The following is a 27,465-nucleotide window of genomic DNA, read 5'->3' as shown; positions in this document are numbered from 1 at the left end:
ATATATATATGAAGCATAAATGAATTTTGTGTTTATACTTCGGTTCCAGGCTCAAGACATCTCATTATGTGTAGACAAATATACCAAAATCTCAAGCATTTCAGATAAGGGTACTCAACCTGCTCTTTGAGGAAGGGACCTTTTTAATGACTGCCGTTTATGGAGCACCACTGGGTACCACACAGCACGTCAGGTCCTCACTGCATTAACTTGCTTAACCTGTGCAGCAAGCTCACCAGGCCGATACTATTACTGTGCCCATTCTCTAGGAAACTGAGGCTCAGCACCGCCACCATTAGTATTTCCAGCCCACCTGGGTCTGGTTTGCACCTGCGTTCCTCTCGGAACCTCACTGCCTCCTTGTGATGCAGAAAAATGTCCCCTGTGTTCCCTCTAAGTTTGAAGGCCCAGTGAGAAGTCATCTAGCAGATGACAGCCGAGTCCTCTTTGTTTCTCACCTTAGAAAATAAATAGGTCCACCAGACCCCCTTGGTAGTGAACACGTCCCCCCCAGTCCTTTGACTCCGGGTCACGGTAACGCATTGACAGTGGAGTTAGTCCTGTGTGTAACCTCCCAGCCTCGAGGTCTCAACCTGCCGAAGCCTCCCATCCCGCCCCAGGTGGAAGAAGAGTATTATACCATTGCTGAGTTCCAGACCACCATCCCAGACGGCATCAGCTTCCAGGCCGGTCTGAAGGTCGAGGTGAGCGCACCCGCCATCCCTTGCCTGCCTGTCATCCTGGATTCCGGGCATCAGCCCTGCTCTCTCTTCTCACCTCCTACTGCTTTTGAAGAATGTGGGGAAATGCGGGTGGCAGTCTATTGAGATATAATTCACATACCAAACCATTTACCAATTTGAAGTGTGAAATTCAGCTTGTATATTCAGAGTTGTACCACCATCCCCATTACCTAATTCCAGAACAAAAAGAAACCTCTTGCCATGAGTAGTCACTCCCATCTCTGCTCCCTCCCCGCCGCCGTCCTGTTGCTGTAGATTTGCCTGCTCTGGAAGTTGGAGAAGTAGAACTATGCAATCTGTGGCCCTTTGGGGCTAGCTTTGTCCTTTCTCTACCACATTGCTTCTTCCTATCTCTAGTGTTGTCTGCTCTGACCCCTGGGTAAAGGCCAGGACACATCCTTTCTCTTCTTGCAGATGAACTTTTCTGTCTTGATGGGAGTAGACCGAAGGTGTTCCCCAGGCTCCCAAGAAAGCCTACAAGTAGTGCGTTAGCAGCAAGGAGCAGGAATTGGACACCTTGGGCAAAGACAGCTTTCCACCACTAACAGTAGCAGGTGAGCCAGTCATGGCGTCCCTGCCTTCACTCAGTCATGAGGAAGCTTTGGCAGACCCTGCTCCCCTCCCCCTTGGAGGCAGAGATTTAATTGTTCATCTCTGCAACAAATACAGTACAGTTGTCTTCCATGTCCCTGGTTCCATATCTATGGATTCGGCCAACCACAAATAAAGCTTTTCTTCTCATTATTCCCTAAATACAATACAACTACTCTTTGTGTAGCAGTTACACTGCATTAGGTATTGTAAGAATCCAGGGAGGATTTCACATGCATGGGAGGATGTGTGCAGGTTCCATGCAAATATGATGGCATTTTATACAAGGGCCTTGTGCATCTGTAGATTTTGGTATCCACTGAGAATGGGGTGTCTAGAACCGGTCCCCTGCAGACACCAGGGGATGACAGTATTAATGGAGCACCTCCATGCCAGGAGGAGCAACTTCCAGGCCCTGAAGAGGCATCTTCATCCTCATCTTTGCTCCAAGTAACACAATGCCAGCGCCAGGCACAGACCCTTCTGACAGCCAGGGCACCGAGCACTGTTGGCCAGCCCAACAGTGCCCAGCTACTTGCCTGGGTCTTTCCTTCCTTCTCTCCCTGTACTCCAGTTCACTGGTTGCTCTCACAGCACCGTATCAGGCAGGGCTTCCTATACCCTGTACTCCATGGGTTAGCACTGTGTTCTCTGGCTCTGCTTCCAGGGGCATTGGTGCATCTTGATGTTCACAAGAAGAAAATCCTTTTGTGTTTTCATGAATTTGGGAGATTCTGAGTTGTGTTTGACACTATTCTGGGAAGATCTGCCCTGAGTCATCACTCATTGTCATCTCAACAGGGCTGGTAGGATGGAGTTTAAGGGAGAGGATCTTGAGTCTGCTGTTAGCTTGAGGAAGCAGAGCTGCCAGTGGACACCCAGAGGGAACGGTGGATCGGCACTTTTTTGTGTGTGGATCAGCATTTGGATGTGTGTGTGTGAAGCTGAAAGGGTGTTTTGGAGTCAGTAGCCTATTGAAAGTAATTAGAAGTTGTGGGGGAATTCATCAAGAAGAGGGAGGGGCCAGACCCCACCCCAGGGGCAGAGAGGGCTGAGAAGAGACACTGACATTGGATAATGGGCAGCTAGGGAGAGGCTAGGCCAGAAAGGAGCCAGAGTAGTGGGGCACCAAGGACCAGTGGGGCACTTGAAGGAGGCAGGCAAACGACAGTGTCCCTGGCTGGGGAGGGTGTTCATGACAGAAAGGAGGTTACTGGTGACTTTTCAAGAGTAGTCCAGGGTAAAGGCAGGATCTTCAACCAGACCACAAGGGATGGAAGAGAGAATGGAGGTAAAGAAGTGGAGACAGTGATTGTAGGAAACACAGACTTAATTAAGAAAGAATGAAGGTGGCAGCTGGAGGAAGTCTGGCAAAACGGGACTTAAGCAAGGGGACACTTGACTTCTCAAGGCAGATTTGTAATGTATCCTAGGAATCTCCTGCCTTTGGTGTCAGTGCCCTCTGGCTGCCTGTCAACGTCATCATTGTTGTGCAGGTGTGGCAGGTCGGCCTTCACACCTGGGGTTCCACAGGCTCACATGATAGCAGCAGGTCTTCTTTCTGTTTCTCATTTTCTCTACCCTGGCTTCACTCGGGCTTCTTCCAGGAGCAAAGAGGAGGGCCCAGCTGCCCTAGGCTTGTAGCCTGTCTGCTCAGCAGCCATAGAGTTCCAGTATAGGTCCCGGAATTGAGCCTCATGGCTCTGGCCAGCCCACCCTCCACTTCCTACTCCTGGGTCTCAGATGGGACAACAAGGGCCTGAGGAAACCTGGTTGCTGCCGCCAGAAGAAGAACCAGCTGCCAGAGAAAACAGTGCAAGCCTCTGGGTCTTGACATCTCATTCGCCCTATTCAGCACACATAAAGTGTGCTGCCCCATTTCATGGATGAGGAAGCAGGGTTAAGTGGAGGCAAGATGGCTGCATCACTCCTAGACCTCTTCATTGCAAAGCTAGTGGTAGACCAGGCCATGGCTTGGCATCAAGTTCACATTCCCTCCAACACCACACAGGGCAGGGCTCCATCAGGGGAAGGATCTAGCTGCTTGCAGGTCTTTCCCAGCCACCTTTGCAACAAGTACCTGCCCCTCGGATTTCCCAGACTCTGCTTCCTGTTTGTTGGGTAGGTGCACGGGTGAGAGGGTGATAGAAGGTCGGTGGCTTATTGCCCATCCTCCACACGTAGAATCTAGGTCTTTGGGCCCAGGGATTTTGTGTGTGTTACAACAGGATCTCCAGCACCACTCCAGGCTTATCATGAATCCTCAGCGAACGTTCATGGAATGCAGCAGCTCGCCCCGTCAGGTTGCAAGCCCCCGAGGACAGTAGCCATCTGAGCAGCACCTCACGTGGAAAAGTTCCAGGTTGCCCATCTGTCTGCATCTCACCTGCTCATCCGTCAGGGCTCAATGCAAACTGCCCTCTTCCTGCAGCTGTGCTGGCTTAGGGGGTTCTTGTGCTCTGTGTGCTTGTCTAACAAAATGAGAGTAAAAATGCTAATGGCTCACATTGATTGAGTGCTTTGTCACCTTTCTGTTGCTATAGCAGAAAAAGGGGAATTTTCACTTACGGTATCTTGTCAGCACCCAAAAAGTTTCAGATTTTGGATAAAGCATTTTGGGTATTTAGATATTCCTAACCTGAACTCAAACTCCTGCTTCTGTCCCGAGGGTCTTATCTGTTTCCCAACATCCTCCATGCTCGAGGGCTGTTCCTTCCACTCTTGCTGGTCAGCCCTGTCTACACTGCTGTCCTCCAAGTCCCATCTGTCAGGCTGCCCTCTCCACTCTCTTGCCCTCTCTGCCAGGACTGACCTTGCTTCAGCCCAGCTGCCTGTCTGTCATCTACCTGCCTTCTTGTGGATCAGCTCAAGGCAGCCTTTTGACTGAACTGGGCATAGCAAAATTCAAGTCACCCTTCAAACCCCTGCCTCCTGCAGGAAGCCTCCTGACTCCTACTGGCTACCTTTGTCAGCTTCCTAGCTCGCGGGGCCACTGTGACGATGTGTTCTTAACTAAGGCCCCCGCCAGCAGTGGTACTGTCCCTCCGTGGTGGTTGTTGGAGGTGTGATTTCCAGATTTGGACTCCAAGTTTGAGCTCGGTCCTTTGCGTATGTCATCCCATTCTCTTCTTACCTCTGGTGTTGCTGGCAACACTGCTTCCACCTGACTCTTGTTCTCTCAGGATTCCTCACTGTCTTCAAAAGATTTCAATTGCATTAATGTGTGGCAAGATGTGAGATTATTTTTATCTGGCGTGGCAGGTGGTGAGCCTTTGTACTCTAAGGTCTCAGGAAGTCATCCTAGAAAATCACCCAACCTGCTATGGCTTCTTTAAATATTGACTGCCTTCATTCTTTCAGTCTTTCCTGCTGGAACTGTTACTAAATAGATATGGGAACTATTTTCTATGTCCTTTAACTTTTCTTTCATAGTTTCTTTTTTTTCGAGACAGGATCTCTCTGTGTAGCCCTGGCTTTGAACTCCTTTTCAGCCTTCAAAGTTCTGAGATTACAGGCATGTACTACCATACCCTTCTTTCATATTTGCTGTCTCCATCCCCTGGTGGCACATTCTTGGATATTTCTGCACAATCTTTTGGTTCATAAATTTGCTCTTCAGCTGTTGATTATTTTATTTCAGTAATTATAATTTTCACTTCCAAGAGCTCTTCTTGATTCTTTTTTGTAGTAACCTGCTCCTTCACGATTTTGAGGTCTTTCTGTATCTGAGGATCGTAAGCATGCTTAACGTATAGTCCACCATTACCAGTTATCCTCCCTTTTCCTTCGGTTATAAACTATTTGCAGTGGTGTTGGCATTTTTTCACTTCTTTCCATGGGATTAGTCTTATGCAGTTGAGCCAGCAGTCTAACAGCCCATGGAAGCTTACAGGGGAGTTGTTTGGCTCCCACTGGCCTCAGTACCAGTTTGGGGACTTCTGAATGAGCCACAGAGCAGCATCGTGTGTCTGTGACCCAAGCTTGCACACTTGCTGTACTACTGTTAAGCCGTCTCTCTTTTTTCTCCCCTGCCTCAAGAAATGGATAAAGAGCAGAGTGCCAGCCAACCTGGGTGTTACCACGTCACAGCCCCTCCCCTGCCGGCTGCTCCAGGCCCCTCCCTCAGTGCTGCCACCCTGCAGTGTCCCCTCCTTGGACAGCACTCCTGGGTCACAGCCTCGCTCCCAGAAACTGAGGAATCTGAACCCCTCACAACTTCTGATCCACCAACTTCTTTCCTTCCTCCTTCTGAGCTCAGCTCGGGGTTCATTTCTTTCTTTCCTGGATTTGTTGCATAAAGAGGAAACTCTTGTCCACTTCTTCCCCCATCTTGAAACCAGAAGTTCAAATTGTGTGTTATAAAGAGGCTTCTTTCCAAGGGAGCTGAAAACCACTGTGAGGCCTTCTCAGTGAAGACACAGCCTTTAGACCCTGGGATGTGGCTCAGTGGTAGGGCACTTGCCTGACAGACAAGGTCCCGGGTTCTATCCCCAGCTCCGCACACACACAAAACAGATGCAACCTTTGACAGGGAGTTTCCAGAACTTCCTACCAACATATTACCAGTACCAGTACTCAAACACTGTTTGATCTGGCAAACCAAACATTTGCCATCCCACTCAGGATGCTCAGATGCCTGCCACGACACCCAGCATGCCGTGACAGTGCATTGGCACTGAGGCCTGCACTGCAGGCAGCAGGGACTTCATGGATCCCTGGCATTTTCTGGAGGTGTTGAGTCTCCCCCAGATCCCACCGTTACTTAACCAGAACCTTGACCCATTTTTCTTTCTGACTCTCTCCCTTTTCTGGCCCAAGGAAAAGCTCATATCCCCTACCTCCTTTTCTACAAGGCACAGCCACAGCGTCCTCGAAACTTCTCAGCTTTGCTGGTCCAGGACATCAGCACAGGCTGACATAGTCACGGCCACAGTCAGCCTGGTTACAGAGAAGTAACTTGTGGGACTTCGGAGGGAATTTTTGCCAGTAAAGCTTTGGGCTCAATCAAGCGTTTTCTTCTGAAAAATCCCATAGGATCTGTTTTCCCTTTTCTGCTTCTGCTTCCTGGTTCATTCCAACAGCATCTTAGTACTCAGAAGTCACCAGTGGCTCCCCACTAATGGAACCAGTGGGAGCCGTGTAGCAGGAAGAGTGGCAGAGGATGTCAGCTCACTTTCTGGACCTTTCACCTCTAAGACGTGTTGAGGGGTCATGGCTCAAGGTAGGGCACTTGCCTGTCCTGCGTGAGGACCTGGGTTCAATCCAGAACCAAAAACAGATGACCTGTTTTCCAGATGGTGCTCGTGGTGGTGGTAGTTATAGCAGGTACCTCTTTGATGCTAGGTACCTTACCTGCTTGATAACTGACCTTCCCAGAAATCCTTAGAGGGCAATATCAGCACATTGTACTGAAGAGGTACCTGACACTCAGAACGACTGTGTAAATTCATCACCTCAGGCTGTACGGCTAATAAGTGATGGAGCTGGGATTTGAACCTAGGTCTCTCTGGTTTTAAACTCCAAGCTCTTTTCTTTCTTTCCTTTCATCGTGTGATCTTGCATTTGCTTTTACTCATATTAGCTTGTGGCTTCTCTCTAGTAAACAAAACTCCCTCAAATTGTGATTAAGAACAGAGATGCCCTGAACTCTGCCACAGTCCTTTTGTAGAGGGCAAGCTTTACAGACCCTCATGGCTACACCTGTGCTGAGTACTGTCCTGCTCTCGTCCCCTCTTCTGCATGATTTAGTGCTAGCAGTGTTGAATTCCTGGCGGTGCTGTGATGGCTTGCACACCCAGCATGGCCTTTGAAACCAGCACTGCCGAGCAATATGGGATGTGGTCCACATCTACCAGTGCTCTTTGCCCAGTAGCATCCAGCAGGCTCACGGAGTACTGTTTCTGCAGTGAACCCTGCTTTTGCTCAGATGCCTCCCTGCCAATGGTATAACAGCTAACATTCATCTTTTGGCTTACCAGGTGCTCTTGCATGACCAAAGTCAGCATGTGGGTGTCACTACTTTAACTATCCTCCTCCTTCTGAGGCATGTGGCTTGCCCAGGGCCAGTTCGGCAGCAAGTGGTGGGGGTAGAACTGGAACTCAGGACTGTGGACCCTAGAGTCAGGCCTCCTTGTCCGGACCACTGGCTCCCCAGCCAGGCTGCAGTGTGCAGCACCAGCACAGCCATGCCACAGCCATCGTGGCCCCTGCAGCAATTTGTTGGCCCAGGCATGGATCCTCCCCAGGAAGGAGGTCCACCTGCCTGCCTTTGGCCCTCTCCTCTGCCGTTAGCTTTCTGCATGACCCCGTGCCAGCTCTTCAGCTCCACTGAGTCTCCACTCTGCATTTGTGTAACAGAGCGACAGCCCCATCTCAGGGCACAAGCATTGTTGAGATCTCCTATAGACAGAGCCTGCCAGGGAATCACAGTGTGGATCAGAGCAGTGATTTCTTTCCCGCAGTCTGGAGTCTAGAAGTCCAAGGTCCAGGTGTTGGCAGGGTTGATTTCTCCTGAGGCCTCTCCCCTTGCCTTGCAGATGGCCGGCTTCTTGCTGTGTTCTCACACGTCTGTTTCCAAATCTCCTCTTATGAAAGATGTCAGTCTATTGCCTTACCACCTCCCCTGATTGCGTGCGCACACTGTATTCCATTGAGATAAGTGTGATTACTGCTTCAAAACAGACTTTTCCATGTGGCATGGCCTCTGTAAACACCAGTCGAGCATTCGTCTGATGCTCAAGCGGGAAGCAGGGACCAAGGTTGTTCTGGCTGTCTGTGGCTTTTGCCTGTTCTTTAGAATTGCAGCAGACAGTGTTTGGTGGCCTGATCCACGCCAGGTGACCTGCAGCTGCATACAGTTCCCTGCAGACTGGCGACTGCTGCCTCTCAGAGAAGGAGCACTGATGCCCTTGGGTGGCTGTCCTCCATAAATGCCCCACCCAGAAGCCCCCTCAGAGGTACTGTCTGCATGACCTCTCAGAGAGCCCTTGGCACAATCCAAAACTGAATAAGAACTTGCCAAATACAGTAGTACATGCTTATAATCCCAGCTGCTCAGGAGGACCACTTGAGCCCAGGCGTTAGAGACCACAGCCTGGGTAATATTTCAAGACCCTGTCTTAAAAAACAAAAAATATTGGAGAAGAATCTGCGTCCAGGTAAGATGCTCAGATACTTGGTAACACCGCCCTAGCTGGGCCACCAAAAGCCCGTAGGAGAAGCTGCAGAGCTCAGGGGCTCCGCTTCTGGCCTCCAGGTGCGTGTAGATTTTCCTCGACCATGCTCCCTGGTCCAGACCTCCTAAGTGCCTTTCTCTCCCCTCCCAGGTGATTGAGAAGAGCCTGAGCGGCTGGTGGTACATTCAGATGGAGGATAAGGAAGGCTGGGCCCCCGCAACCTTCATCGACAAGTACAAGAAGACCAGTAATGCATCAAGACCCAATTTTCTTGCCCCCCTGCCCCATGAAGTGGCCCAGCTCCGGCTGGGGGATGCAGCAGCAACGGAGAACAACACAGGCAGTGATGCCGTGGGCCCCTCCCGGCCCCTGCCTGAGACACCACATGGTGCTGGGGACTCTGGGATGCCATGGGCCAAAGACCGGAAGGGGGGCAAGGAGGCCACAAGAAAGGCATCTGCAGACACCTCTGCGTCCGCGGGCTATGAGGATATTGCAGATGCCAGCCTGGAGGAGAAGCCCAGCCTCCCTCCCCGGAAAGAATCCATCATCAAGTCGGAAGGGGAACTGATGGAGCGGGAGCGCCAGAGGTCAGAGCAGCTGCGGGGCACCTCGCCCAAGCCTCCTGGGGTGATTTTGCCAATAATTCCCGCCAAGCACAGCCCCCCTGCCCGGGAAGGCCGGAAGCCAGAGCCCAAGCCCGACAAAAGCAAGCTATTCCAACTGAAGAACGACATGGGGCTGGAGTGTGGCCACAAGGTGTTGGCCAAGGAGGTAAAGAAGCCCAACCTCAGGCCCATCTCCAAACCCAAGGCTGAGCCACTGGAGGAGAAGCCAGAAGCCGCTCCCCTGAACCCGTTTTTGAAGTCTAGACCTCAGGTTCGGCCCAAACCAGCTCCTTCCCCCAAGACAGAGGCAGCTCAGGGCGAGGACCCAGTGGATATCTGCAACCTCAGGAGTAAGCTCAGGCCTGCCAAGTCCCAGGACAAGTCTTCATTGGATGGGGAGAGCCAGCAGGCTGCTGGGGGCCAGGATATAGCCTTTAGCCGAAGCTTTCTCCCAGGGGAGGGACCTGGCCGAGCCCAGGACAGGTCTAACAAACAGGATGGGCTCAGCCCAAAGGAGATGTCCTGCAGAGCCCCGCCAAGGCCAACCAAGACCACAGATCCCGGGCCTAAGAATGTGCCTGTGCCTCTCCAAGAGTCCTCCCAACAGAGGCCTGTGGTCCCACCCCGGAGACCACCACCCCCGAAGAAAACCTCCTCATCATCATTGTCATCCAGGCCCCTCCCAGAGGTCAGAGGGCCACAGCACGGTGCCAATGAAAGCAAGGCAGCTCCCACCCCAGGCCGTGCCCTTCTTGTCCCTCCCAAAGCCAAACCTCTTCTCTCCACCCCCTTGGGCCAAGATGACATGCCAGGCAAAGGTGGGCCAGGGTCACGTGTAGCCACCAAAATGGGAGACAATAGGGAGAAAGCAGCCGCAGTCCTCTTCCCCAAAGCCGATGGCCTGAAGGACTCTTTGTATGTGGCTGTGGCCAACTTTGAGGGAGATGAAGATGCCATCAGCTTCCAGGAAGGAACAATGTTCCAAGTCCGGGAGAAGAACAGCAGTGGCTGGTGGTTCTGCCAGGTCCTCAGTGGGGCCCCTTCCTGGGAAGGCTGGATTCCTTCCAACTACCTCAGGAAGAAGCCGTAGCCTGCCTCCTCCCTGCCTGGGGTCCTGCTGTCCTGCTGGCCTCCCTGCGTATTTAATAGGCATTAACTTATCAGGCTCCACGCAGGTTCAAGAAATGGAGCCCAGAGTGCTGTGGCTGGGATGTCAGGAGCCCGGGGTCCGACCTTCCCCCGCTCAGCAACTCCAGGAGCTCGGAAGCCACAGTTTTCAAGATCGAAATCCATGTCATCACCTGCCTTAAGAGAATTCCTCCTAGCCGGTGGCATTGCCACCCTGCAGCGGGACAGTGACCTTTCAGGCCTCTAGGACTCGAGCCTGGCACCTAGAGAAACTAGACAGGGTCTCTCATTGCTTGGACAGCAAAAGGGACAGCTCACCAACCCATGACGATTTGCTCTAACTGCTCCATGTTCCTAGAAGCAGTGGCTTTATTCACTGTTTTCAAAATGCCTGTCACCAGGAAGAACTGCCCCATACAAGTCACCTCCACTGCAAGTCCCCAGGAAAGTGTCCTGTCTGTCAAGGCCTCCGGTCTTTCAGCTCCTGAGGCTTGACCCCAGAAGCAGTTCCGGAGGACTACTCCGCAACCCTGCCTTCCATCTTCTGCCTTGTGACCATGACCATGACTCTCGTAATGCCGCGGCCCCATCCCTGAGCGTGCTTTGCTTTCCTGCTGCAGACTCCTCTCCATCCAGGGCTTTTAAGCGAGAGTTTCTGACCCCTCTTGGGGCTTCTCATTTCTGTCTACCTAGACCAAGAATCTCTGAGTTTATTTGAACAGGGGACCATTCACAAGGCGCTACCCCTTGCTGAGTAGCTGGTAAGTGCCACACAGTGTACTTGGCACTTTGCATCTGTGTTTTAACCCTCACGACTACCCTGCCAAGAAGAGGAAGGGGGTTTGAGTCCAGACCCACCAACTCCAATGCCTGTGTTCTTCCCCATGCAAGCGGCAAAGTAGTCAGGGAAAAGGTGGAAGTGGGCTGGGTGCCAGGAGCAGGTGGCCAATGGCTTCCTCCTTGTATGAGCGAGGGGGGCCCTCATGGCTGCTCCCTCCCCCCACCCCATCCCACTCAGGGCACTGCAACACATTGAGGCTGCCCTGGGCGCTCTGCTGCTTCTCCAGGGCAGGGGGTACCAGGGTCCTGGTAGTTGGCAGAGCCCTGTCCCCAACTCTTGTTCTGCTGGCCCCCTGAGATGGTGCTTATGGGGCAGAGGGAGCTGAGGGGTCTCCCATTGCAGCCTTGAGGGGCTCCAGTGGCTCAGGGACCAGCATCTGACTCTACCAAACTAAGTGTAGGAAGCAGTGACCCCATAAGGAGACCGGCCTCCGAGGGCCAGGCACACTCCTGGCCCTCACTGCCACGGATTCCTGCTTCCCTCTCGCAGTTGAGGTTGGTTTTCTTTTGGGGGCAGCCCCTCCACACATTTTACAGGTGTGGCTGATTTATTCACCACAGAACTAGAAGCAGAACTCAGTTTCTAGCTCCCAGCCCAGGTCCTGCCTGTGACCCGGCTGCTTGGGGGGCCGGGGGGTGCAGAACCCTTCCCATCCACCCACCGCAATCTCCCCTGCCTGCCCCAAAGATCTCTAGCTCACAGTGCTCATCGGTGCAAACTTTTGGAACCACAAGCCAGCTTTCCCACAGACGCTCACATCTTCCTGCAGTGCCAAAGCTTTTGTGGGAACAGTCCTCTCTGCACCAGCCCTGACACCACCATGTGCACGGGCATTGCCTGCTTCTACAGGAGGAGTTTCCTCTGACTGTGACACCTCTGTCCCTTCCTCCATTGCTCAGCCTGCAGGTCCCATGCCCGAGAGAGTCCTGGGATGAGACCTGAGGCACCTCCTGCAGGCGTGCCTGTCTCTTGCCTGTGCCCAGGAGTTGGGGGAGGCTGACAGTGTGGGGGAGGGGAGCTGGGCGAGGGCTGCCTGCCTCTCAAGGCCTCCACTTGGAGGAGGCCCATAGCATGGTTTTCCCGAGGTTTTGACCCACTTTGGTTTACACAGCTTTGTGAGGCTACTTTGCAGACTTTGACCTCCTTTCAAAAGACAAAACTGGGCTTTTTTCTTTTTCTGACTTGCTTTTGGCTTTCAGTGACCTTTTCAGGTAGGCCAGGGTGTGTAGGCTCTGCCACTGTCTATGAAAAACTGCAAGTTTTGTCTGCAGGCACACTGAAGGAGCGGCGTTTGCCTCCCTCCTCTCTCAGAGGCCGGCGGGGAGAGTGAGCAGGCCCAGGCTTTCTGCAGGCAGAGTGTTTTCCTGCAGATGAAAGTATTTGCCTTTTCTCGTACTGTTATTCTGACGTGAACTGCAGTACGGACGGCACATCCCTCTCTTCACTCTTCTTATAAATGGAGGACTCCTGTGTTGGGGTCCATCTGCCACAGTAGTGGACACACCCCCAGGCAACTGGAAGTGGGGGGGTTTTGATGGCCAGGTACTCTTCTCCCTTCCCTGCCTGGGGACTTAGGTTCACAACACCCAGGACTGTGGCTGCAATCTGGGAATAGTGAGTCTCAGCAGTGGAAAATGCCACGGCCATTGTAGCAGGGCTCAAGCCCTGGGCAGCTCAGAGGCACCAAAGGCACTCCTGCCCTTAACTAGTCCTCACAACAACTGCGTGGGGTGAACAGTGTCACCCCAGTTGTGGTGCAGAGGTGAAGTGAAATGTCCAGCCTCATCCCAGTGGCCACACTGAGACTCTGATCCAGGGTTTCCTTCCTCTTCCGTGACTAGTGCTGCCAGTGGCAGTGAAATGTGCATGGGGCCTGCAGGGGATCGAGTGACCCAGCCTCTGAGTTTAGGTGTCCCCCTCCACCCTGGTCAAACATTTCAGTAGATGACTGGCCAAAGCCAGCCCACAGGACAGACAGGCAAAGGGGTCTCCCCACCCTGCTGACTCCCTGTGATGACCACTTTACCTTACAGTGCACAGCTTGTCCTAGTGCCACCAAATCTTTGGAAAATCTGAATTCAACAACCACCATTTTGGCTTCGCTCAAATTTTTTTGTTCAGAAGCACTCTTTGCCACTTGGTGAGTGTATGTCATTGTCCCAGGCTGAGACCTGGGGAGCTGAGCTCCAGCTAGAACCAGTTTCAATGCCCCTGCCCTCCCAGGAAATTGCTTGAGCCCATGCCAGACCTTCAGTGGTTGTTTTAAGCTTTGCCACAAGGCTGCACCATAAAGTCAATCTGCAGGACGAAATTCCTGGCCTTCCACCATCTCAGAGCTTGCTAGGATTTCCTTACGAGGTGGAGGACACACCTGCCACCTTAAAGGGCAGGTGCTGAGGCTCCCCAGGATGTAGAGAGGACGTTGAGCTGGAGAATGGAAAGCCCAGTGCTTATGCCACATACCCGGCTCTGCGTGGGATGAAGAAGTCACATCTGCCTCCAGTTGCTGGCAACTCGACATCATTGAGAGCACGACTGGGCTGCAGCTCCATGGTACAGTGCTTGCCTCTTGTGAGCAAGGCGCTGGCTTCCATCCCCAGCACTGTAGATGAAAAGAAGCAGGAGCATTTGTGGCATGGCTCCCGTCCTGTCACTGTGTCCTCGTCTCTTACGTGCTGGGTAGGTTCCCTCGCATTCCCTGCCCTTCTCTTTGGGCGCCTAACAGCCTGTGCATTCTTGTACCCTGTGCTGCTGTCCAAACTCATCATCTGGGGCTTTTGTGTAAACTGCGGACAGCCACACCCAACCAGAGACCAAAGAACACCTGATGTCCAAGGACCACGAGGTCTGAGTGGGTGGGGATTGGCTTGCGTTGAGGCCTAAGGGTGCAGGCACCCTGCCTTGGCTGGAGGAACTGCTCCTAACTTGGGTAAGGTTCCAACAGCTGGACTGACCCCAAACAGAGCTGCAGAAGGGAGTCCCACCCTCCTCACCCCCACGCACCTTCTGAGCAGCCTTTCCGTGGGCTAGATCGCCCAGCTCTGAGGGGTTGCGATCTGGTGCTATCTTCCAAGGTACCACGCCCCTCGTCAAGTTTAAATATTCCATCCCCAGTCCTCATTTCCATCCTGTACTCCAAAGTCAGCCTTCTTAGCTCCAGTCAGAGATAAGGGGCTCAACTTCTGTCCTTGAAATGACCAGACACAGTGCCATTGCCAGCAGCCTTCACCTTCACATCTTCTGTACATACAAAAAAGCCTGTGCCCCACCAGTCTCGCTGCAGGAACAAGCACTTCAGGTGCAATGAAGGCGCTCACATTCTACCCCAACAGGGTGCCTGTTCATGCCTTTGTGCCCTGCGGTCGTTGTCATGAGAAGGTAAGGTCACTTTAGCCCCAAGCCACATTCCCTGCTCCAGGGAGCCATTTCTTACGTCCCCCAGGAGCAGCGGGCACTGGAGAGCACAGCTCGCCACTGTGTCTGCTCAGCCTCTTGGCAAACTGACAGCACCCAGTGGTGGCTTTTGTTCCTTTTAACACAGAAAACCACGAGTGTAATGTGAGGGGAGGGGAACAACTAGCTGTAGCATGTAGACTATATTCTTTGCCATTAGAATTTTTCTTTTTTTTAATAAAAATGTGCTTGACTGGTTTCAAGCTTCATTGTGAAGATGGAGTGTCTGAGTGTTACTTGAAAAAGGGGTTATACCCTCAGGCCCTGGCAGCTTGGCTGGAGTCTTTGGACTCAGATAAAAACCTATGCAAGCTGTGTTTGGGTTTTGCAGGAAATGGTGACCCTTCGGACTTGGGGCACCTTCAAGGGACCTCCTTTTTCGAGCGTCTCCCACGTGTGCTCGGCTCTGTGCCTAACAATGGAAAGGGTCACGTGTCCAAGGAGTCAAACCTGTTGAGTGGCTGCCCACTGGTGGACAGGAGTGGGCCAGAGGGGTGGGAAGGCGTGCAGTCACAGTTGGGCAGCAGGAACAGCCCAGGCCACCTGCTCCCAGGAAGCAAAGAGCAGAACCAGATGTCTTTCACTTTGCCAAAGGCAGAGCCAAACCGGCTCCCAGTGCGGAGCTGCCCTGGGCTCTCGCGAGTCTTTTTCCTTCTTTTACTGACACACACTATTTGCAGAAAGACATCTTATTATGACACTTCCACACATGCATCCAACGTACCTCAAATTTACTCCCTCTGTCCCTCCCCCAGAAACACCTGCACCCCCATGTTGGTAGCAGTATATTCACAATAGCCAAAATATGGAATCAGCCTAGGTGCCCATCAACCAATGAATGGATAAAGAAAATGTGGTGTGTATACACAATGGAATATTGCTCAGCCATAAACAAGAATGAACTCATGTCATAGAGATCATGTTAAGAACAGTAAGTCAAACAGAAAGGCAGATACTGTGTGTGCTCTCTCATTCACAGAATCTAGTCTTAAAGATGAATAACAGTATGCCGTCTGAGAGTGGGGACCATTGGGGGGAAGGGCAAAAGGGGACAATGAAGGAGCAGTGGATATGGTCTGAGTATCTTATACCATGGATGAAAACAGAGCTACGAAACCTATTGAAATTGTTTTCAGAAGCAGGAGGAGGATGGTGAATCTTTAAACAAAGTGACGCCATGACACCCTCCCAGGAAGAGAAGAAAACCAGTGGAGTCCTGCACTGAAGGTCTGGGAGGAAGAGTTTGCACACAGCACTCACCCTTCCTTGGTAGTAACATCAGGAAGAGTACAGGACCCCCAGGCCTTGCTAGGATTATGGTCACTAACTCTTCCCGTAAGAAAGAAGAAATGTGGGAGCATGGTCACCCTAGCTCTTCCCAACCATGAGTGCTTAATCCTAAGAACAGGACTGGCAATGGCATGGACTCCCTGGGGTGGGTGTGGAGGACCACCCAACATCACAGGCAGAGAAGGGAACTGAGCTGTAGTCAGGACCCAAATCCAACTTTACCTCAGGGCTGTCTGCTCGACCCATGGGCCCCCTTCAGGTGTCCCTTGGAACTGCCACATTCACCATTCCCATACTGCTATTTCAGGAAAGCCATCCCTGCCTGATGTGGCCCAGATGTCACACCTTCACATATCCCTACCAATCTTCCCCTCCCTAAGGGGTCACAGTGAGTCACACCATGGGGTCACTGTGCCCCGAGTCCAGGGTGGCTAATGTCCGTGCCTTCTCTAGTTCTGTATCATTTGGACCCAGCCTGAGCTCCACAGGAGACCCTGTCACCACTGGAATCTTACAAAGGTGCTCCATGAGCCATTTAGTCCTCACTACGGCTCTTCTCGGTAGCAGTGATCACACCCACCTGTGGTTCAGGACCTTCCTGGTCTCAGAGTGAAGTGATTTACCCGGGTCGCAGCCACTACCCATCTATATTCAAAGTCCCTTACTACAACACCTCCAAGTCTCTAGTCGTCCCACTCAGCGTGTCCCAAAGCACTTCCCAGAGCAAATGTCAGTTAGCTTTCTGAAATAAGAATTTGGAGGACACATTAGGTGAGAGACACTGTTAAATAAGGCTCAACCGTCTTCTTCCACAGGACGTCTGACATAAGTGCAGACAACCTGATATAATTAAATGCAAGGGGAATGGCATTATCACTTGTTTATATTTATTTTATTGAGTTTCTCAAATGTACTTGACCATGCAACCATTCACAGAGCACCTACCACACACATGCTTCATGTCAAACTCTGAATTTCAACTCTTGTTCAAGAGTTGAACACCTAATGGTGGTGTGATCCTTTGCCCTGACTTCAGCTGTAAAAACCCCTTAGCGTTCACATTAACAGCAGCCTGCATACAAAACATGGTTTGAATGGACAGCCTCAAGGTTCTCCTTATGAACTTGGAGGTTTCCTGTTTGCTATTCGTCTAACTTGGAGCTGTCTGAGTGGATTTTCCACAGTGAGGTTGCCACATGTAGGAAATTTTAGAAAATAGCCCCAGGAATGGAATTGTTCTACTTCCTGCACAAGTTTTCTTTAGAGACCTGTAAATTCCTGGCAGTGATCACAGCAGACATATTCAAGTTGATACAGCACAGGTTCATCTTCTCCTAAGATACAGGAGACCCGGGCCCTGCAATAAACTATGTCCTCTGATTTCCATTCAGCTGCATGGGACTTGACCACACTCATCTGCAGTAGAGCAAGTGGTGGTCTTCAAGCAGTTTACATTGTGCACTGGTCAATAAAACCTTTAGCATATGTGCAGTGTGTGTTTGTGTACATGTTACAGTTACATATTATACATATGGTTATATATTTTGTATGAATATGAATACATGCATCAATAAACACATCAGTTACACCAGTGTTAGGTGGGACACTCTTGTCCCCCATGCGTGCTGTTTCCTTCCGAGTACACAGAGCTCCCTTAGAGTGGCCCTGCAGCCCTCTTCCTCTGTCCCTATGAAAGAGAAGGAAGCCAGGCACCAGTGGCTCATGCCTGTAACCCTAGCAACTCTGGAGGCAGAGATCAGAAGGATTATGGTTCAAAACCAGCCCTCAGCAAATAGTTCTCAAGACCCTATTTCCAAAAATCCCTTCACCTAAAAGGGTGCTGGTGGAGTGGCACAAGATGTAGGCCCTGAGTTCAAACCCCTGTACTGCAAAAAAACATAAAAAGAGCAGGAATTCTCTAGATGGTTGACATTTGGAGAGCAGGAGCCAGGCTCTAGGCAGCTCAGCCTCTCCTCTCTTGTTTGAGGCCAAATGTCCAGAAAGCACACATCCCCAGTCCCTGACAGCAAAGCTTTAATGTGAAAAGAACACAATGTGAATCAGGGGTGCCGGTGGCTAGGTCAGTGGGCATGCTAATTTCTGATTTCACCTTAGGAACACCATGACAGCCACACATCGCACCTACACTGCATTACCCCAGAGTTTCTTCAGGAATAAGTAAACATTTTCTTCTGCATCTCCTGATCCCTCTGTCACCGTTCTGAACCCAGGTGAGGAGAATGGAGGGCTACTTCTTGGACTCCTTCAAAAAGTGTCTCTCAGCTACTGATTAGACCAGCCATAGCTGATTTGTTATACAATAAAAATATATGCAAAGTTAAACGTGTCTGGAGGAGAAGCTAAAGACATAAAGTGAGAAGAGCCATCATGCAAAGTGCTCCAGTGCTTGGTCTTCTGAACCCCCTGGGATTCATGGACTATACACCACTGCAAAGGACCGATTATGGATTTGGGGATTAAACAGACCTGGGTTTGAATTCTGGCTCAGAGACACATTTAACTCTGACATGTGGTGTCCTCATCTGTTAGAAGGGGACAGTAGTGCCCTTCTCTGAGTTGTGAAAATTAATAGAGTAAGGAGTGCCTAACACATAGTAGGTACTTCTAGCACCACTTAATAATTATTGTTATTCTCATGAGCAGTAGAAATAAAAATTACCAGTCTCCAAATGTCTTCGTTGCTTATTGCAGCAATCGGCAAACTTTTCGTAAAGAACCACCTGGTAAATATTTTGGGGGTTGTAAGCCAAAGGGCAAAAGCAGAATGTTAAGTAAGCACCAATGTAGCTATGCAAAATATCCATTTGAAAAGGTACACACCATTCGTACAACATGAAGCTGATGGATCAGCCCCAAAGACCCTCATTTGCCAACCCCTGGCCTAATAGGAATGCATCCTCCATTTTATTACTTTTCATAAAATGAACAATTTCCAGAGTGTGTTTATGAAACACCCAGTCTTTCATATGCCCTGAAGAGTATTCTGTGGGTCAAAGCCACTCGGCAAACTCTTGCACATAGACCCTCTGAAGTTCCCTCCACAGCTGTGAATGTGGATATACTAAACTACTTTAACTACTTTGATGGTATTTTTATTGTGATAAATACACATAAGATTTACCATTTCAATCATTTTAAGTGTGCAGTCGGGTAGCATCAAGTACACACACATTTCTGTGCAACCCTTTGTCTCTGGACATTTTCATCTTCCATACCCATTAAACACTAATTCCCATTCTTCCCAATTATCCACCATTCTACTTTCTGTCTCTCTGAATTTCACATCTCTAGGTACTTCATGTGAGTGGAATCACACAGTCATTGTCCTTTGTAACTGGCTTATTTCACTTAGCAATGTCCTCAAGTCTTATCCATTTGTAGCAAATATTAGAATTTCCTTCCTTCTTAAATCTAAACAATGTTCCATGGTATACTTAGACCACATCTTCTTTCTTCATTTATTCATCAGTGAGCACTTGGATTGCTTCCCTCTCTTGGCTGTTGAATAATGCTGCTATAAACATGAGCATTCAAATATCTGTTGAAGCCCTTGCTATTGTTTCTTGGAGGTATATGCCCAGTGGTGATGGACGATATGGTAAGTCTGTGCTTAATTTTTAAGAACCACCATGCTGTTTCCACAGTTGTGTACCTTCACTGTAGGTTTATTGTTAATCTCTGACCACAATTTTGAAGTGGCGTGCCCTATATTTAAAGTGGTTGTTCAACAGTAATTCCAGGGTAAGGTGGTGGATTAGAAGCTTCCTCCATATGATTTCATGAGTGAGAAGAGTCAGAATGACAAATGACAGACATGTTAGCCATTTTCTTTTCTATGGTTGTTGATGCTGCCGTAGTTGCTGACTTTCATTACATTCAATGGAAGGCATCATCAGTGGAGTAGACCAGGCAGAAGAAGGAATACCAGGGATTAAAGACAAAGTTGAGGAATTATTACATTCACATAGCAATAAGGAAAACAAAGCAATCATGACCACAACATTCATGGCCTCAGGATGAAATTAAGAGACCTAACCCACAAATCTGTGGCATAAAAAAGGGACAAGATACAGACTAAAGACACAGAAAATGAATTAAAATGAAATTTAAGCAGAACATTTCACAAATGTAGGGAAAGAAATGGACATCCAGTACACACAGGATTTAGAACCTCAAACAGACATGACCAGAAAAGGACTCTCCATATCAGATTATTGTTATAATGCCAAGAGTACAGAATGAAGAATGAATACTGAAAGCTGCAAGAAAAAAAGTGCCAAGTTACTTCCAAAGACAAACCTATCAGAATAACAGACTTCTCAGCTGAAATCTTAAAGGCCAAGAAAGCTGATGTATTTCAAGCCCTGAAACAAAATAATTGCCAACCAAGACTACTATATCCAGTAAGATTATCCTTTAAGACCAAAGAAAAAATAAAGACCTTCCATGAGATACATGACCACTAAGCCAGCATTGAAGAATATACTTAAAGCAATGCTAGATAGAGCATTGAGGAGAGAAGAAATTTCACTAGGAGACTAGATAAACAAATAAGAAATAGTAAAGAATCAAACCTTATTAACTCAGTAAACCACCAAACTTCTAAGACAAAAAGGGAGAAGCTCTCTCTCATATGTCTCAATAATAATTTTAAATGGTCTTAACTCTCCAATTAAAAGGCACAGACTGGCAGAATGGATTAAAAATCAGGATCCAACTGTTTTTCTGCCTGCAAGAAACTCTCCTTACTGGCAAAGACACACAGACTGAAAGTGAAGTAATGGAAAACAATATTGCAAGTTAACTGAATATTATAGCAAGCAAAATTATCTATACTCATATCTGACAAGGCAGACTTTAAGTCAAAGTTAGAACAAATAAAGGAGTTCACTACATATTAATAAAGAGAACAATTCACCAAGAAGTTATAACAGTTGTAAATATAAACACCAAATGTTGGTGAAGTCAATTTCATTAAAAAGAAAAAAACTACTAGACATAAAAGGACAGATAGGTCTGATTCAATAATAGTGGTCAACTTCAATACCCCACTGTCATCAATAGATTGATCATCCAGGCAAAAAAATCAACAAAGACACTTCAGAGGTGAGGACAAATTCTTCTTGACCATTATGACCCAGAATCCTGCTTGAAGGACTGTACTAGTAGGGAGCTGCCTCTCAGGGGACTCTGAGCTCAGAAAGGAGACCAAGGGAGTAGGCTGCAGCTCAGTGCCATCATGCAAAAGACCTTGGGTTTCATCCCCAGCACTGTAAAATGAAACAAGGGAAAGGAACTTCAGAGTTAAGCCACACCACAGATCAATGTATTGAATATTCATCCAATAGCTGCAGAATACACATTCTTCTGAGATGTCGGTGGAACCTACTCCAAAATAAATCACATTTTATGTCATAAATCAAGTCTCAACAAATACAAAAACAAAATAATTTCTCATATCTTACTAATAATGGAATAAAATCAGGAATCAATAGCAAGAGAAACTATAGACACTTTACAAACATGTAGAAATTAAATGGTACAATTTAAATGATCATTGCATCATTTAAAGAAATCAGGGGAGAACAAAAATTTTTCTGGAATCAAATGAAGATGAACTTACCACAACCTTTGGGATATAGCAAAGGCAATTCTAAGCAAGAAATTTATAGCCATGTGTGACACCATTAAAAAACCAGAGAGACCTCCACTGGCCATAGTGCTTCACACCTGTAATCCCAGCTACTTGGGAGGTGGGCACAGGCCTGCCTGGGCAAAGTTAGTGAGACTATCTCAAAAACCAAACATAAGTAAAAGGGTTGGGGGCACGTCTCAGTAGGATGGCTTTGCCAGGAAGCACGAGAGCCTGGTTTCAATTCCTGGTACCACAAGAAAAGAGTCAAAGAGTTCAAACAATCTAATGATGCACCTCAGGGGCTTGGAAAAACAAGAACAGGTCAGTGCCAAAATTTGTGGATGGAAAAGAAATAAATATCAGGGCAGAAAAGTGAAACAAGTGGGATTTTGAAAAGATAAACCTTTAACCAAACTAACCAAAAGACAGAGAAACTCAAATTAATAAAATTAGAGATGAAAAGGGGGATACTATGACAGATATCACTGAACTCTAGAGGCTCACTGGGGAATATTTTGAAAGCTTATATTCCAATAAATTGAAATTCTAGAAGAAATAATAAATTCCTAGGCACACATGACATATCAAAATTGAACCAGGAAGATATAAACAGCCTAAGCAGATCTTTAACTAGCAGTGAGAGTGAAGCAGTAGTGGTCTCCTCACAAGAAAATTACCAGGACCAGATGTATTCACTGCTGAATTTTACCACACCTTTAAAGAACACCAATGCTCCTCAACCTGTTCCACAAAATAGAAACTCACAAATCTCATTCTGCAAAGCCAGTGTTACACTGACACCAACACCAGATAAATACACAACAAAAAAAGAAAATTTTAGACCAAAACTCCTCCGTAAAATTCAACAAAATTCAACAGCACATTAAAAAGATTATATGCCATCATCAAGTTGGTTTCATTCCAAGGGATGCAAGGATGGCTCAACATACCCAGATCAGTAAATGTAATGTATCTCATACACAGCATTGAGGACAAAACTCACATGATCGTCTCAGTAGATGCAGAAAAAGCCTTTGACAAAACTCAACATCCTTCATGATAAAAGCCCCAAAGAATCTAGGAATTGAAGGACCATGTCTCGACATTATAAAGAATACATATGACAAACCTATAACCAACATTATAATGAATGGGGAAAAACCTAAAATCATTTCCTCTAAAACCAGGAATGAGACAAGCATGTCAACTCAACATAGGGCTTGAGTTCTTAGCCAGAGCAATAAGGCAAGAGAATAAATAAAAGAGATACAAAATATTTGCAGATAATATGATCTTATATATAAAAGACCCTAAAGACTCCACCTGGAAACTCTTAGACCTGACAAACACTCTCAGCAAAGTAGCAGGATACAAAATCAACATATAAAATCAGTAGCTCTTCTGTACACCAATAACAAACAAGCTGAGAAAGAAATCAGGAAAACAATCCCATTCACAATAGCCTCAATAAAATACCTAGGAATATACCTAACCAAGGAGGTGAAGGAGCTCTACAATGAAAAGTATAAAAACTTGGAAAAGGATTTGGGCTCTAGCTCAAGTGGTAGAAAGCTTACTTAGCAAGCAGGAGGTGCTGGGTTCTGGGTTCAATTACCAGTACTGGAGAGGAGTGGGGGAAAAGAAGGAGGAGAAGATGGTGGAGGAGGAGGAGGAGGATACGATAGAGGAGGAGGGATAGAAAGAGAAAGAAAGAGAGAGAAGGGAGGGAAGGAAGGAAGGAAGGAAGGAAGGAAAGAAGGAAGGAAGGAAGGAAGGAAGTTTAGTTGAGGAAGACAAAGCAATCTATAGATGCAATGCAATCCCCATTAAATTCCAATGACATTCTTCACAAACATAGAAAAACAACCCTAAAACTTATGTGAAAGCACAAAAGATCCTGAATAGCCAAAGCAATCCTGAGCAAAAAGAAAAATGTTAGCGATATTACAATACCTAATTTCAAATTATACTACAGAGTCATGGTAATTAAAACAGCGTGGAACTGGTAAAAACAAACAAACAAACAAAAAACCAGACACACAGACCAATGGACTAGAGGACCCAGAAATACACCCACACACTACAGCCATCTGATTCTCAACAAAGGAGCCGAAAACATACACTGAATAAAAAACAGTTGTTCAAGAAATGGTGCTGGGGAAATTGCATATCCACATGTAGAAGAATGAAACTAGACTTCTATCCCCCTGCATAAAAGCCACCTCAAAATGGATCAAAGACTTTGATGTAAGTCCTGAAACACTGAAGCTAATACAGGAAAACATAGGGAAAATACTTTGACATACAGGTACAAGTAATGCCTTTCTAAACAGGACTCCAGTGACCAGGAAATTAGGGCAAGAATTGACAAATGGGATTGCACCAAGTTTTGTACCGCAAAGAAAACAACTGCTGGAGTGATAGCCCATCTCAATGAAAAAAACTGGGCATGTGGTACATGCCTGTCACTCCAGATACAGCAAGAAATGTACAATGGTGGCAGCCCAGGTCCAGGCAAAAAAGCGAGACCCTAGCTCCAAAGTAACCAGAGCAAAAAAGGTTGGAGGCATGGCTCAAGCAATAGAGCACAACTTAGCAAGCATAAAGCCCTGAGTTTAAACTCCATTACTGCCAAAAATAAAAGAAGAAATACAAATGGCCAAAAAATACATGAAAAAATGCTCAGGGCCCTCTGCCATCAGGGAAATGCCAATCAAAACTACATTGAAATTCTATCTTATTCAGCCATCATGGCTATCATCAAGAAAAAGACAGCCAGTGTTATCAAGGATAGGGTTGGGAAGGAACCCTTGTGCTCTATTGAGAGGAAATCAGTGTGGGGGTTATTAAAAAAACAGAAATAAAACTGCCATATGGTCCAGCTATGCCAGTCCTATGTGTTTATCTGAAGGAATGTAAGGCCTGCTTACAATAAGATACCTGCACATGCTTTCCTCATGTGCAGAATGTACACTTAACAAAAAAAGACTTGAAAATAGGAAGGAAACTCTTTGGGAATGGCAGCAGCGGGGTGGGGAAGAAATGATAGCTGAGAGGTAAAATGTGGTCAAAGTGCATTGTCATATATGATAAATTACTTTCGCAATTAATATAGCTAAGTTTTTAAAAACTACACAGAAGAAAATAAAAGTGGTTGTCCAGATTTCCCTTAGTACTCACCCACCTTAAAGATAGCACAAGGGCTGGCAGAGGAGCTCAAGCGGTAGAGCACCTGCCTAGCCAGCATGAAGCTCTGAGTTCAAATCTCAGTACCGCAAAATAAATAAATAAATAAATAAAGAGAACACAGTTCTGACAGACTCCCAGTGTTTCGACCTAAGTGATTTTAATTGTCGTGTTAATTATGGCATTTAATTATAACATTAATATATAATATGTTTACACACAAACCAGGGATAAATACATCCTCTCCGGAAGTATTACACTAATAAAACATGAGCACTTTTAGTGGTTAAATTACAACTACAAAGCCTACCGAGTTTATCTTGGCAACATTCGTTGGCGTTGATGATACTTCTCATTTTTAATGATTTTATGTACGTTCACAATGTCTGTGCCTGCAGTTGAATCTCTACTCACGATGACAGGTTGAGCCAACCAGAGAGCAGGTGTTTTGGAGTCAGTCTGCCTGTGTGCTCTGTGCACTGTGGAAGTTTTTTCTAGTGGAAATGCTGGGGAGAGGTTTGTGAAAGTGACACACCATGGCACCTTTGGTACAAATACATTATCTAGGTACCAGGGCAGACTTGGATCTTTTCTCCTCAGCCTGTGAAACTCTAAGTAGCAGCCCAGGACTGCCGTCCACTTGCTAGCAGAATCCAGTGGTTAGGGCCAATATTCGTAAGGCAGATTCCTTAAAATATGCCCATCCATCTTTTTTAAAGTGTCACTGAAATGGAAACAGAATTTCAACCCTCTGGGTTGAGGGGTGGCTCAGTGGTAGAGCCCTCAGTTCCACCCCCAGTACTATAAGAAAGAAAAAATGAATTTTGATGGTCTCATAGAGAAGTTTTAACCCTAACCTTCCCTAGCTTGCAGGCCCTGGGATGATAATTGACCTCACTGAAGGGCCGAAGAGGATTTTTTTTTTTTTTTTTTGGCGGTACTGGGGTTTGAACTCAGGCCTTGTGCACTTGCTGAGCCAGCTGTCTACCACTTCACTCATGCCTCCAGTCCTGGAAAGTCTTCTGCACCTCCCCACTCCTTCACCTCTCCTAGGGAGGAGGGCCCAGGAGCTTGTGGGTTTGGGGAGGCTGCAGTCAGAACCTGCTGGGTCCCCCAGGGCTCACTTTCACATGGACCTGGCTCCCAGGCAACACACAAGACGACAGTGTGAGGAGAAAGGCAGAACTGTTCCTGAAACTGCAGGTTTAACCCTAAAGTGGCAAGAGGAAGAACAAGCAGGAGTAGAGGTGGGATCCTATTGAAGCAAACAAGAATAGGTTAGTGGTAGAACACAAAACTGACCTGAATTTCTAATATAAAACTAGACTTCAACGAAATGCTGGCTTCAGTGACTGCTTCTGGCCAAGCTCCAGCCCCAGACCCCAGAAGCAAGGAGGGGAAGGAAAGAGGGAAACAAAGCAGCCCACCGCTCACCCCAGGCAGCGAGCAAAGCAGCAAGGACCCTCTCCTCCCACTGGGTTGTGCTCACGGGCGCTATGAACCCGAACCAGACAGCCCTCACACACGTTCCTCCTCACCGCTGCAAGCCAAGGAAGGAAGGGTTTGTTTATAAAAGCAACTTCTTCCAAGAAATCCCGCTTCTCAGACTTCTTCACTCCCTGTCACATGGTGGGGAGGGTCTCTGGAAAGGGCTGCCTGGGTTGAATTACCTTTTCTGTTAACGCTGGGGTTTTTTAAGCTGAGGAATACAAGTTTAGGGGTGACTGAGATGTCCTGGATTTCCAAGGTGCACCTGAAACATTCAGGATTGGGAAAGGTATATACAGGACCAAGGGAGTGACACTCCTCTCTTCCCTGCTCAACCCACACTCCTAGAAGTTCGATGAACAGGACAAAGGTCCTGTGTGCCATGTATGTCAATGTCATCACTATTTGTCTAAGCGTTTACCGTGTTCCTGGCCTGTGCTCTGTGGATTTCATCCTCAAAGTGCTCTGCGAGGTGGAGGTGTACATTTTACACGTGAAGGCACCAGGTTTCAGGAAGGGCATGTCCCAGGCTCAGTCCTCACTACAAAATGCCTGCTCCAAGGTCAACCAAAAAATCCTGCCTAGTGGATTGAGATGCCCAGACAGAGGATACCAAGTGGCTGAGTTGGCAGGGAAAAGAAGGAGCAAGCAGTCCTTTGAAGACTGCGCTCTTTCAGGGCAATATGTCCCCTTCAGAGGCAAAGCCCACCTGTCCCTCCGGTAATGAGTCCTAACATCGGCCAAGAGCATTCCCTGGGCTGCACAGTCCCCTATCACGCACGTCAACGGGGAATGCAGTGTGCCCTTGCAGAGGCCCCTGCACAGACAGCCATGGGCCCCAGCCAACCCCCTTGGGAGGATCAGACTTCTCAGAATGCCTGAGTGGGGGCAGCAGAGCCTAGGGCCTGTGTGGGCCACCCTGAGCTTCTCTTTTCATGCAAGAGAGCGCAGGAGCTATTCAGTTTCTGAACCCTACTTGAGGCAGGTTTGTTGCTGGGAAGACAGAGAAATGAGTAAGAGAAGCTCATAGTGCAGCCAGGAAGAAAACCTCCAAATAACTACAGGTGACTGGGCGGGGAAGGTGGGTGTTACAAGACAGCATCCACAGAAAAAGTGTGCGGGGCACAGAACGGAAAAGAAAAATCTGGCTGCGGATGGGGCAGGAGAAAAGTAGGCCCAATCAATGAGGGAAGTTTCCAGAGCTGACTGATGGAGTACCTGTCACAGCGTTGCTGTGTCCCAGCCAGCCTTTACTTAATATGAATTGTTATTAACTTGAAGGTTAAATGCTTCTTTGAAAACAAGC

At 48.1% G+C, this 27,465-nt stretch overlaps 1 protein-coding gene across 2 annotated transcripts in view; it reads left to right on the top strand.

Moving 5' to 3' along the window:
- The window catches only part of Sh3pxd2b (SH3 and PX domains 2B), an 84,301-nt gene extending 69,546 nt beyond the window's left edge, over positions 1-14,755 (top strand). Inside the window, exons 12-13 of one of the 2 annotated variants that reach the window (XM_020162292.2) lie at positions 579-704; positions 8,660-14,755. In XM_020162292.2, coding sequence (XP_020017881.2) covers positions 579-704; positions 8,660-10,207 — 1,674 coding nt within the window. In that variant the 3' untranslated portion in view covers positions 10,208-14,755. The other variant, XM_074057799.1, reaches the window with a different exon arrangement.
- The last annotated feature ends 12,710 nt before the right edge of the window (positions 14,756-27,465 follow it).

This window comes from Castor canadensis, chromosome 16, assembly GCF_047511655.1.
Source record: "Castor canadensis chromosome 16, mCasCan1.hap1v2, whole genome shotgun sequence".
Taxonomy (NCBI): Eukaryota; Metazoa; Chordata; class Mammalia; order Rodentia; family Castoridae; genus Castor; species Castor canadensis.
Note: the sequence above shows the minus strand (reverse complement) of the source record. Positions and strands in the feature narration are given on the sequence as shown.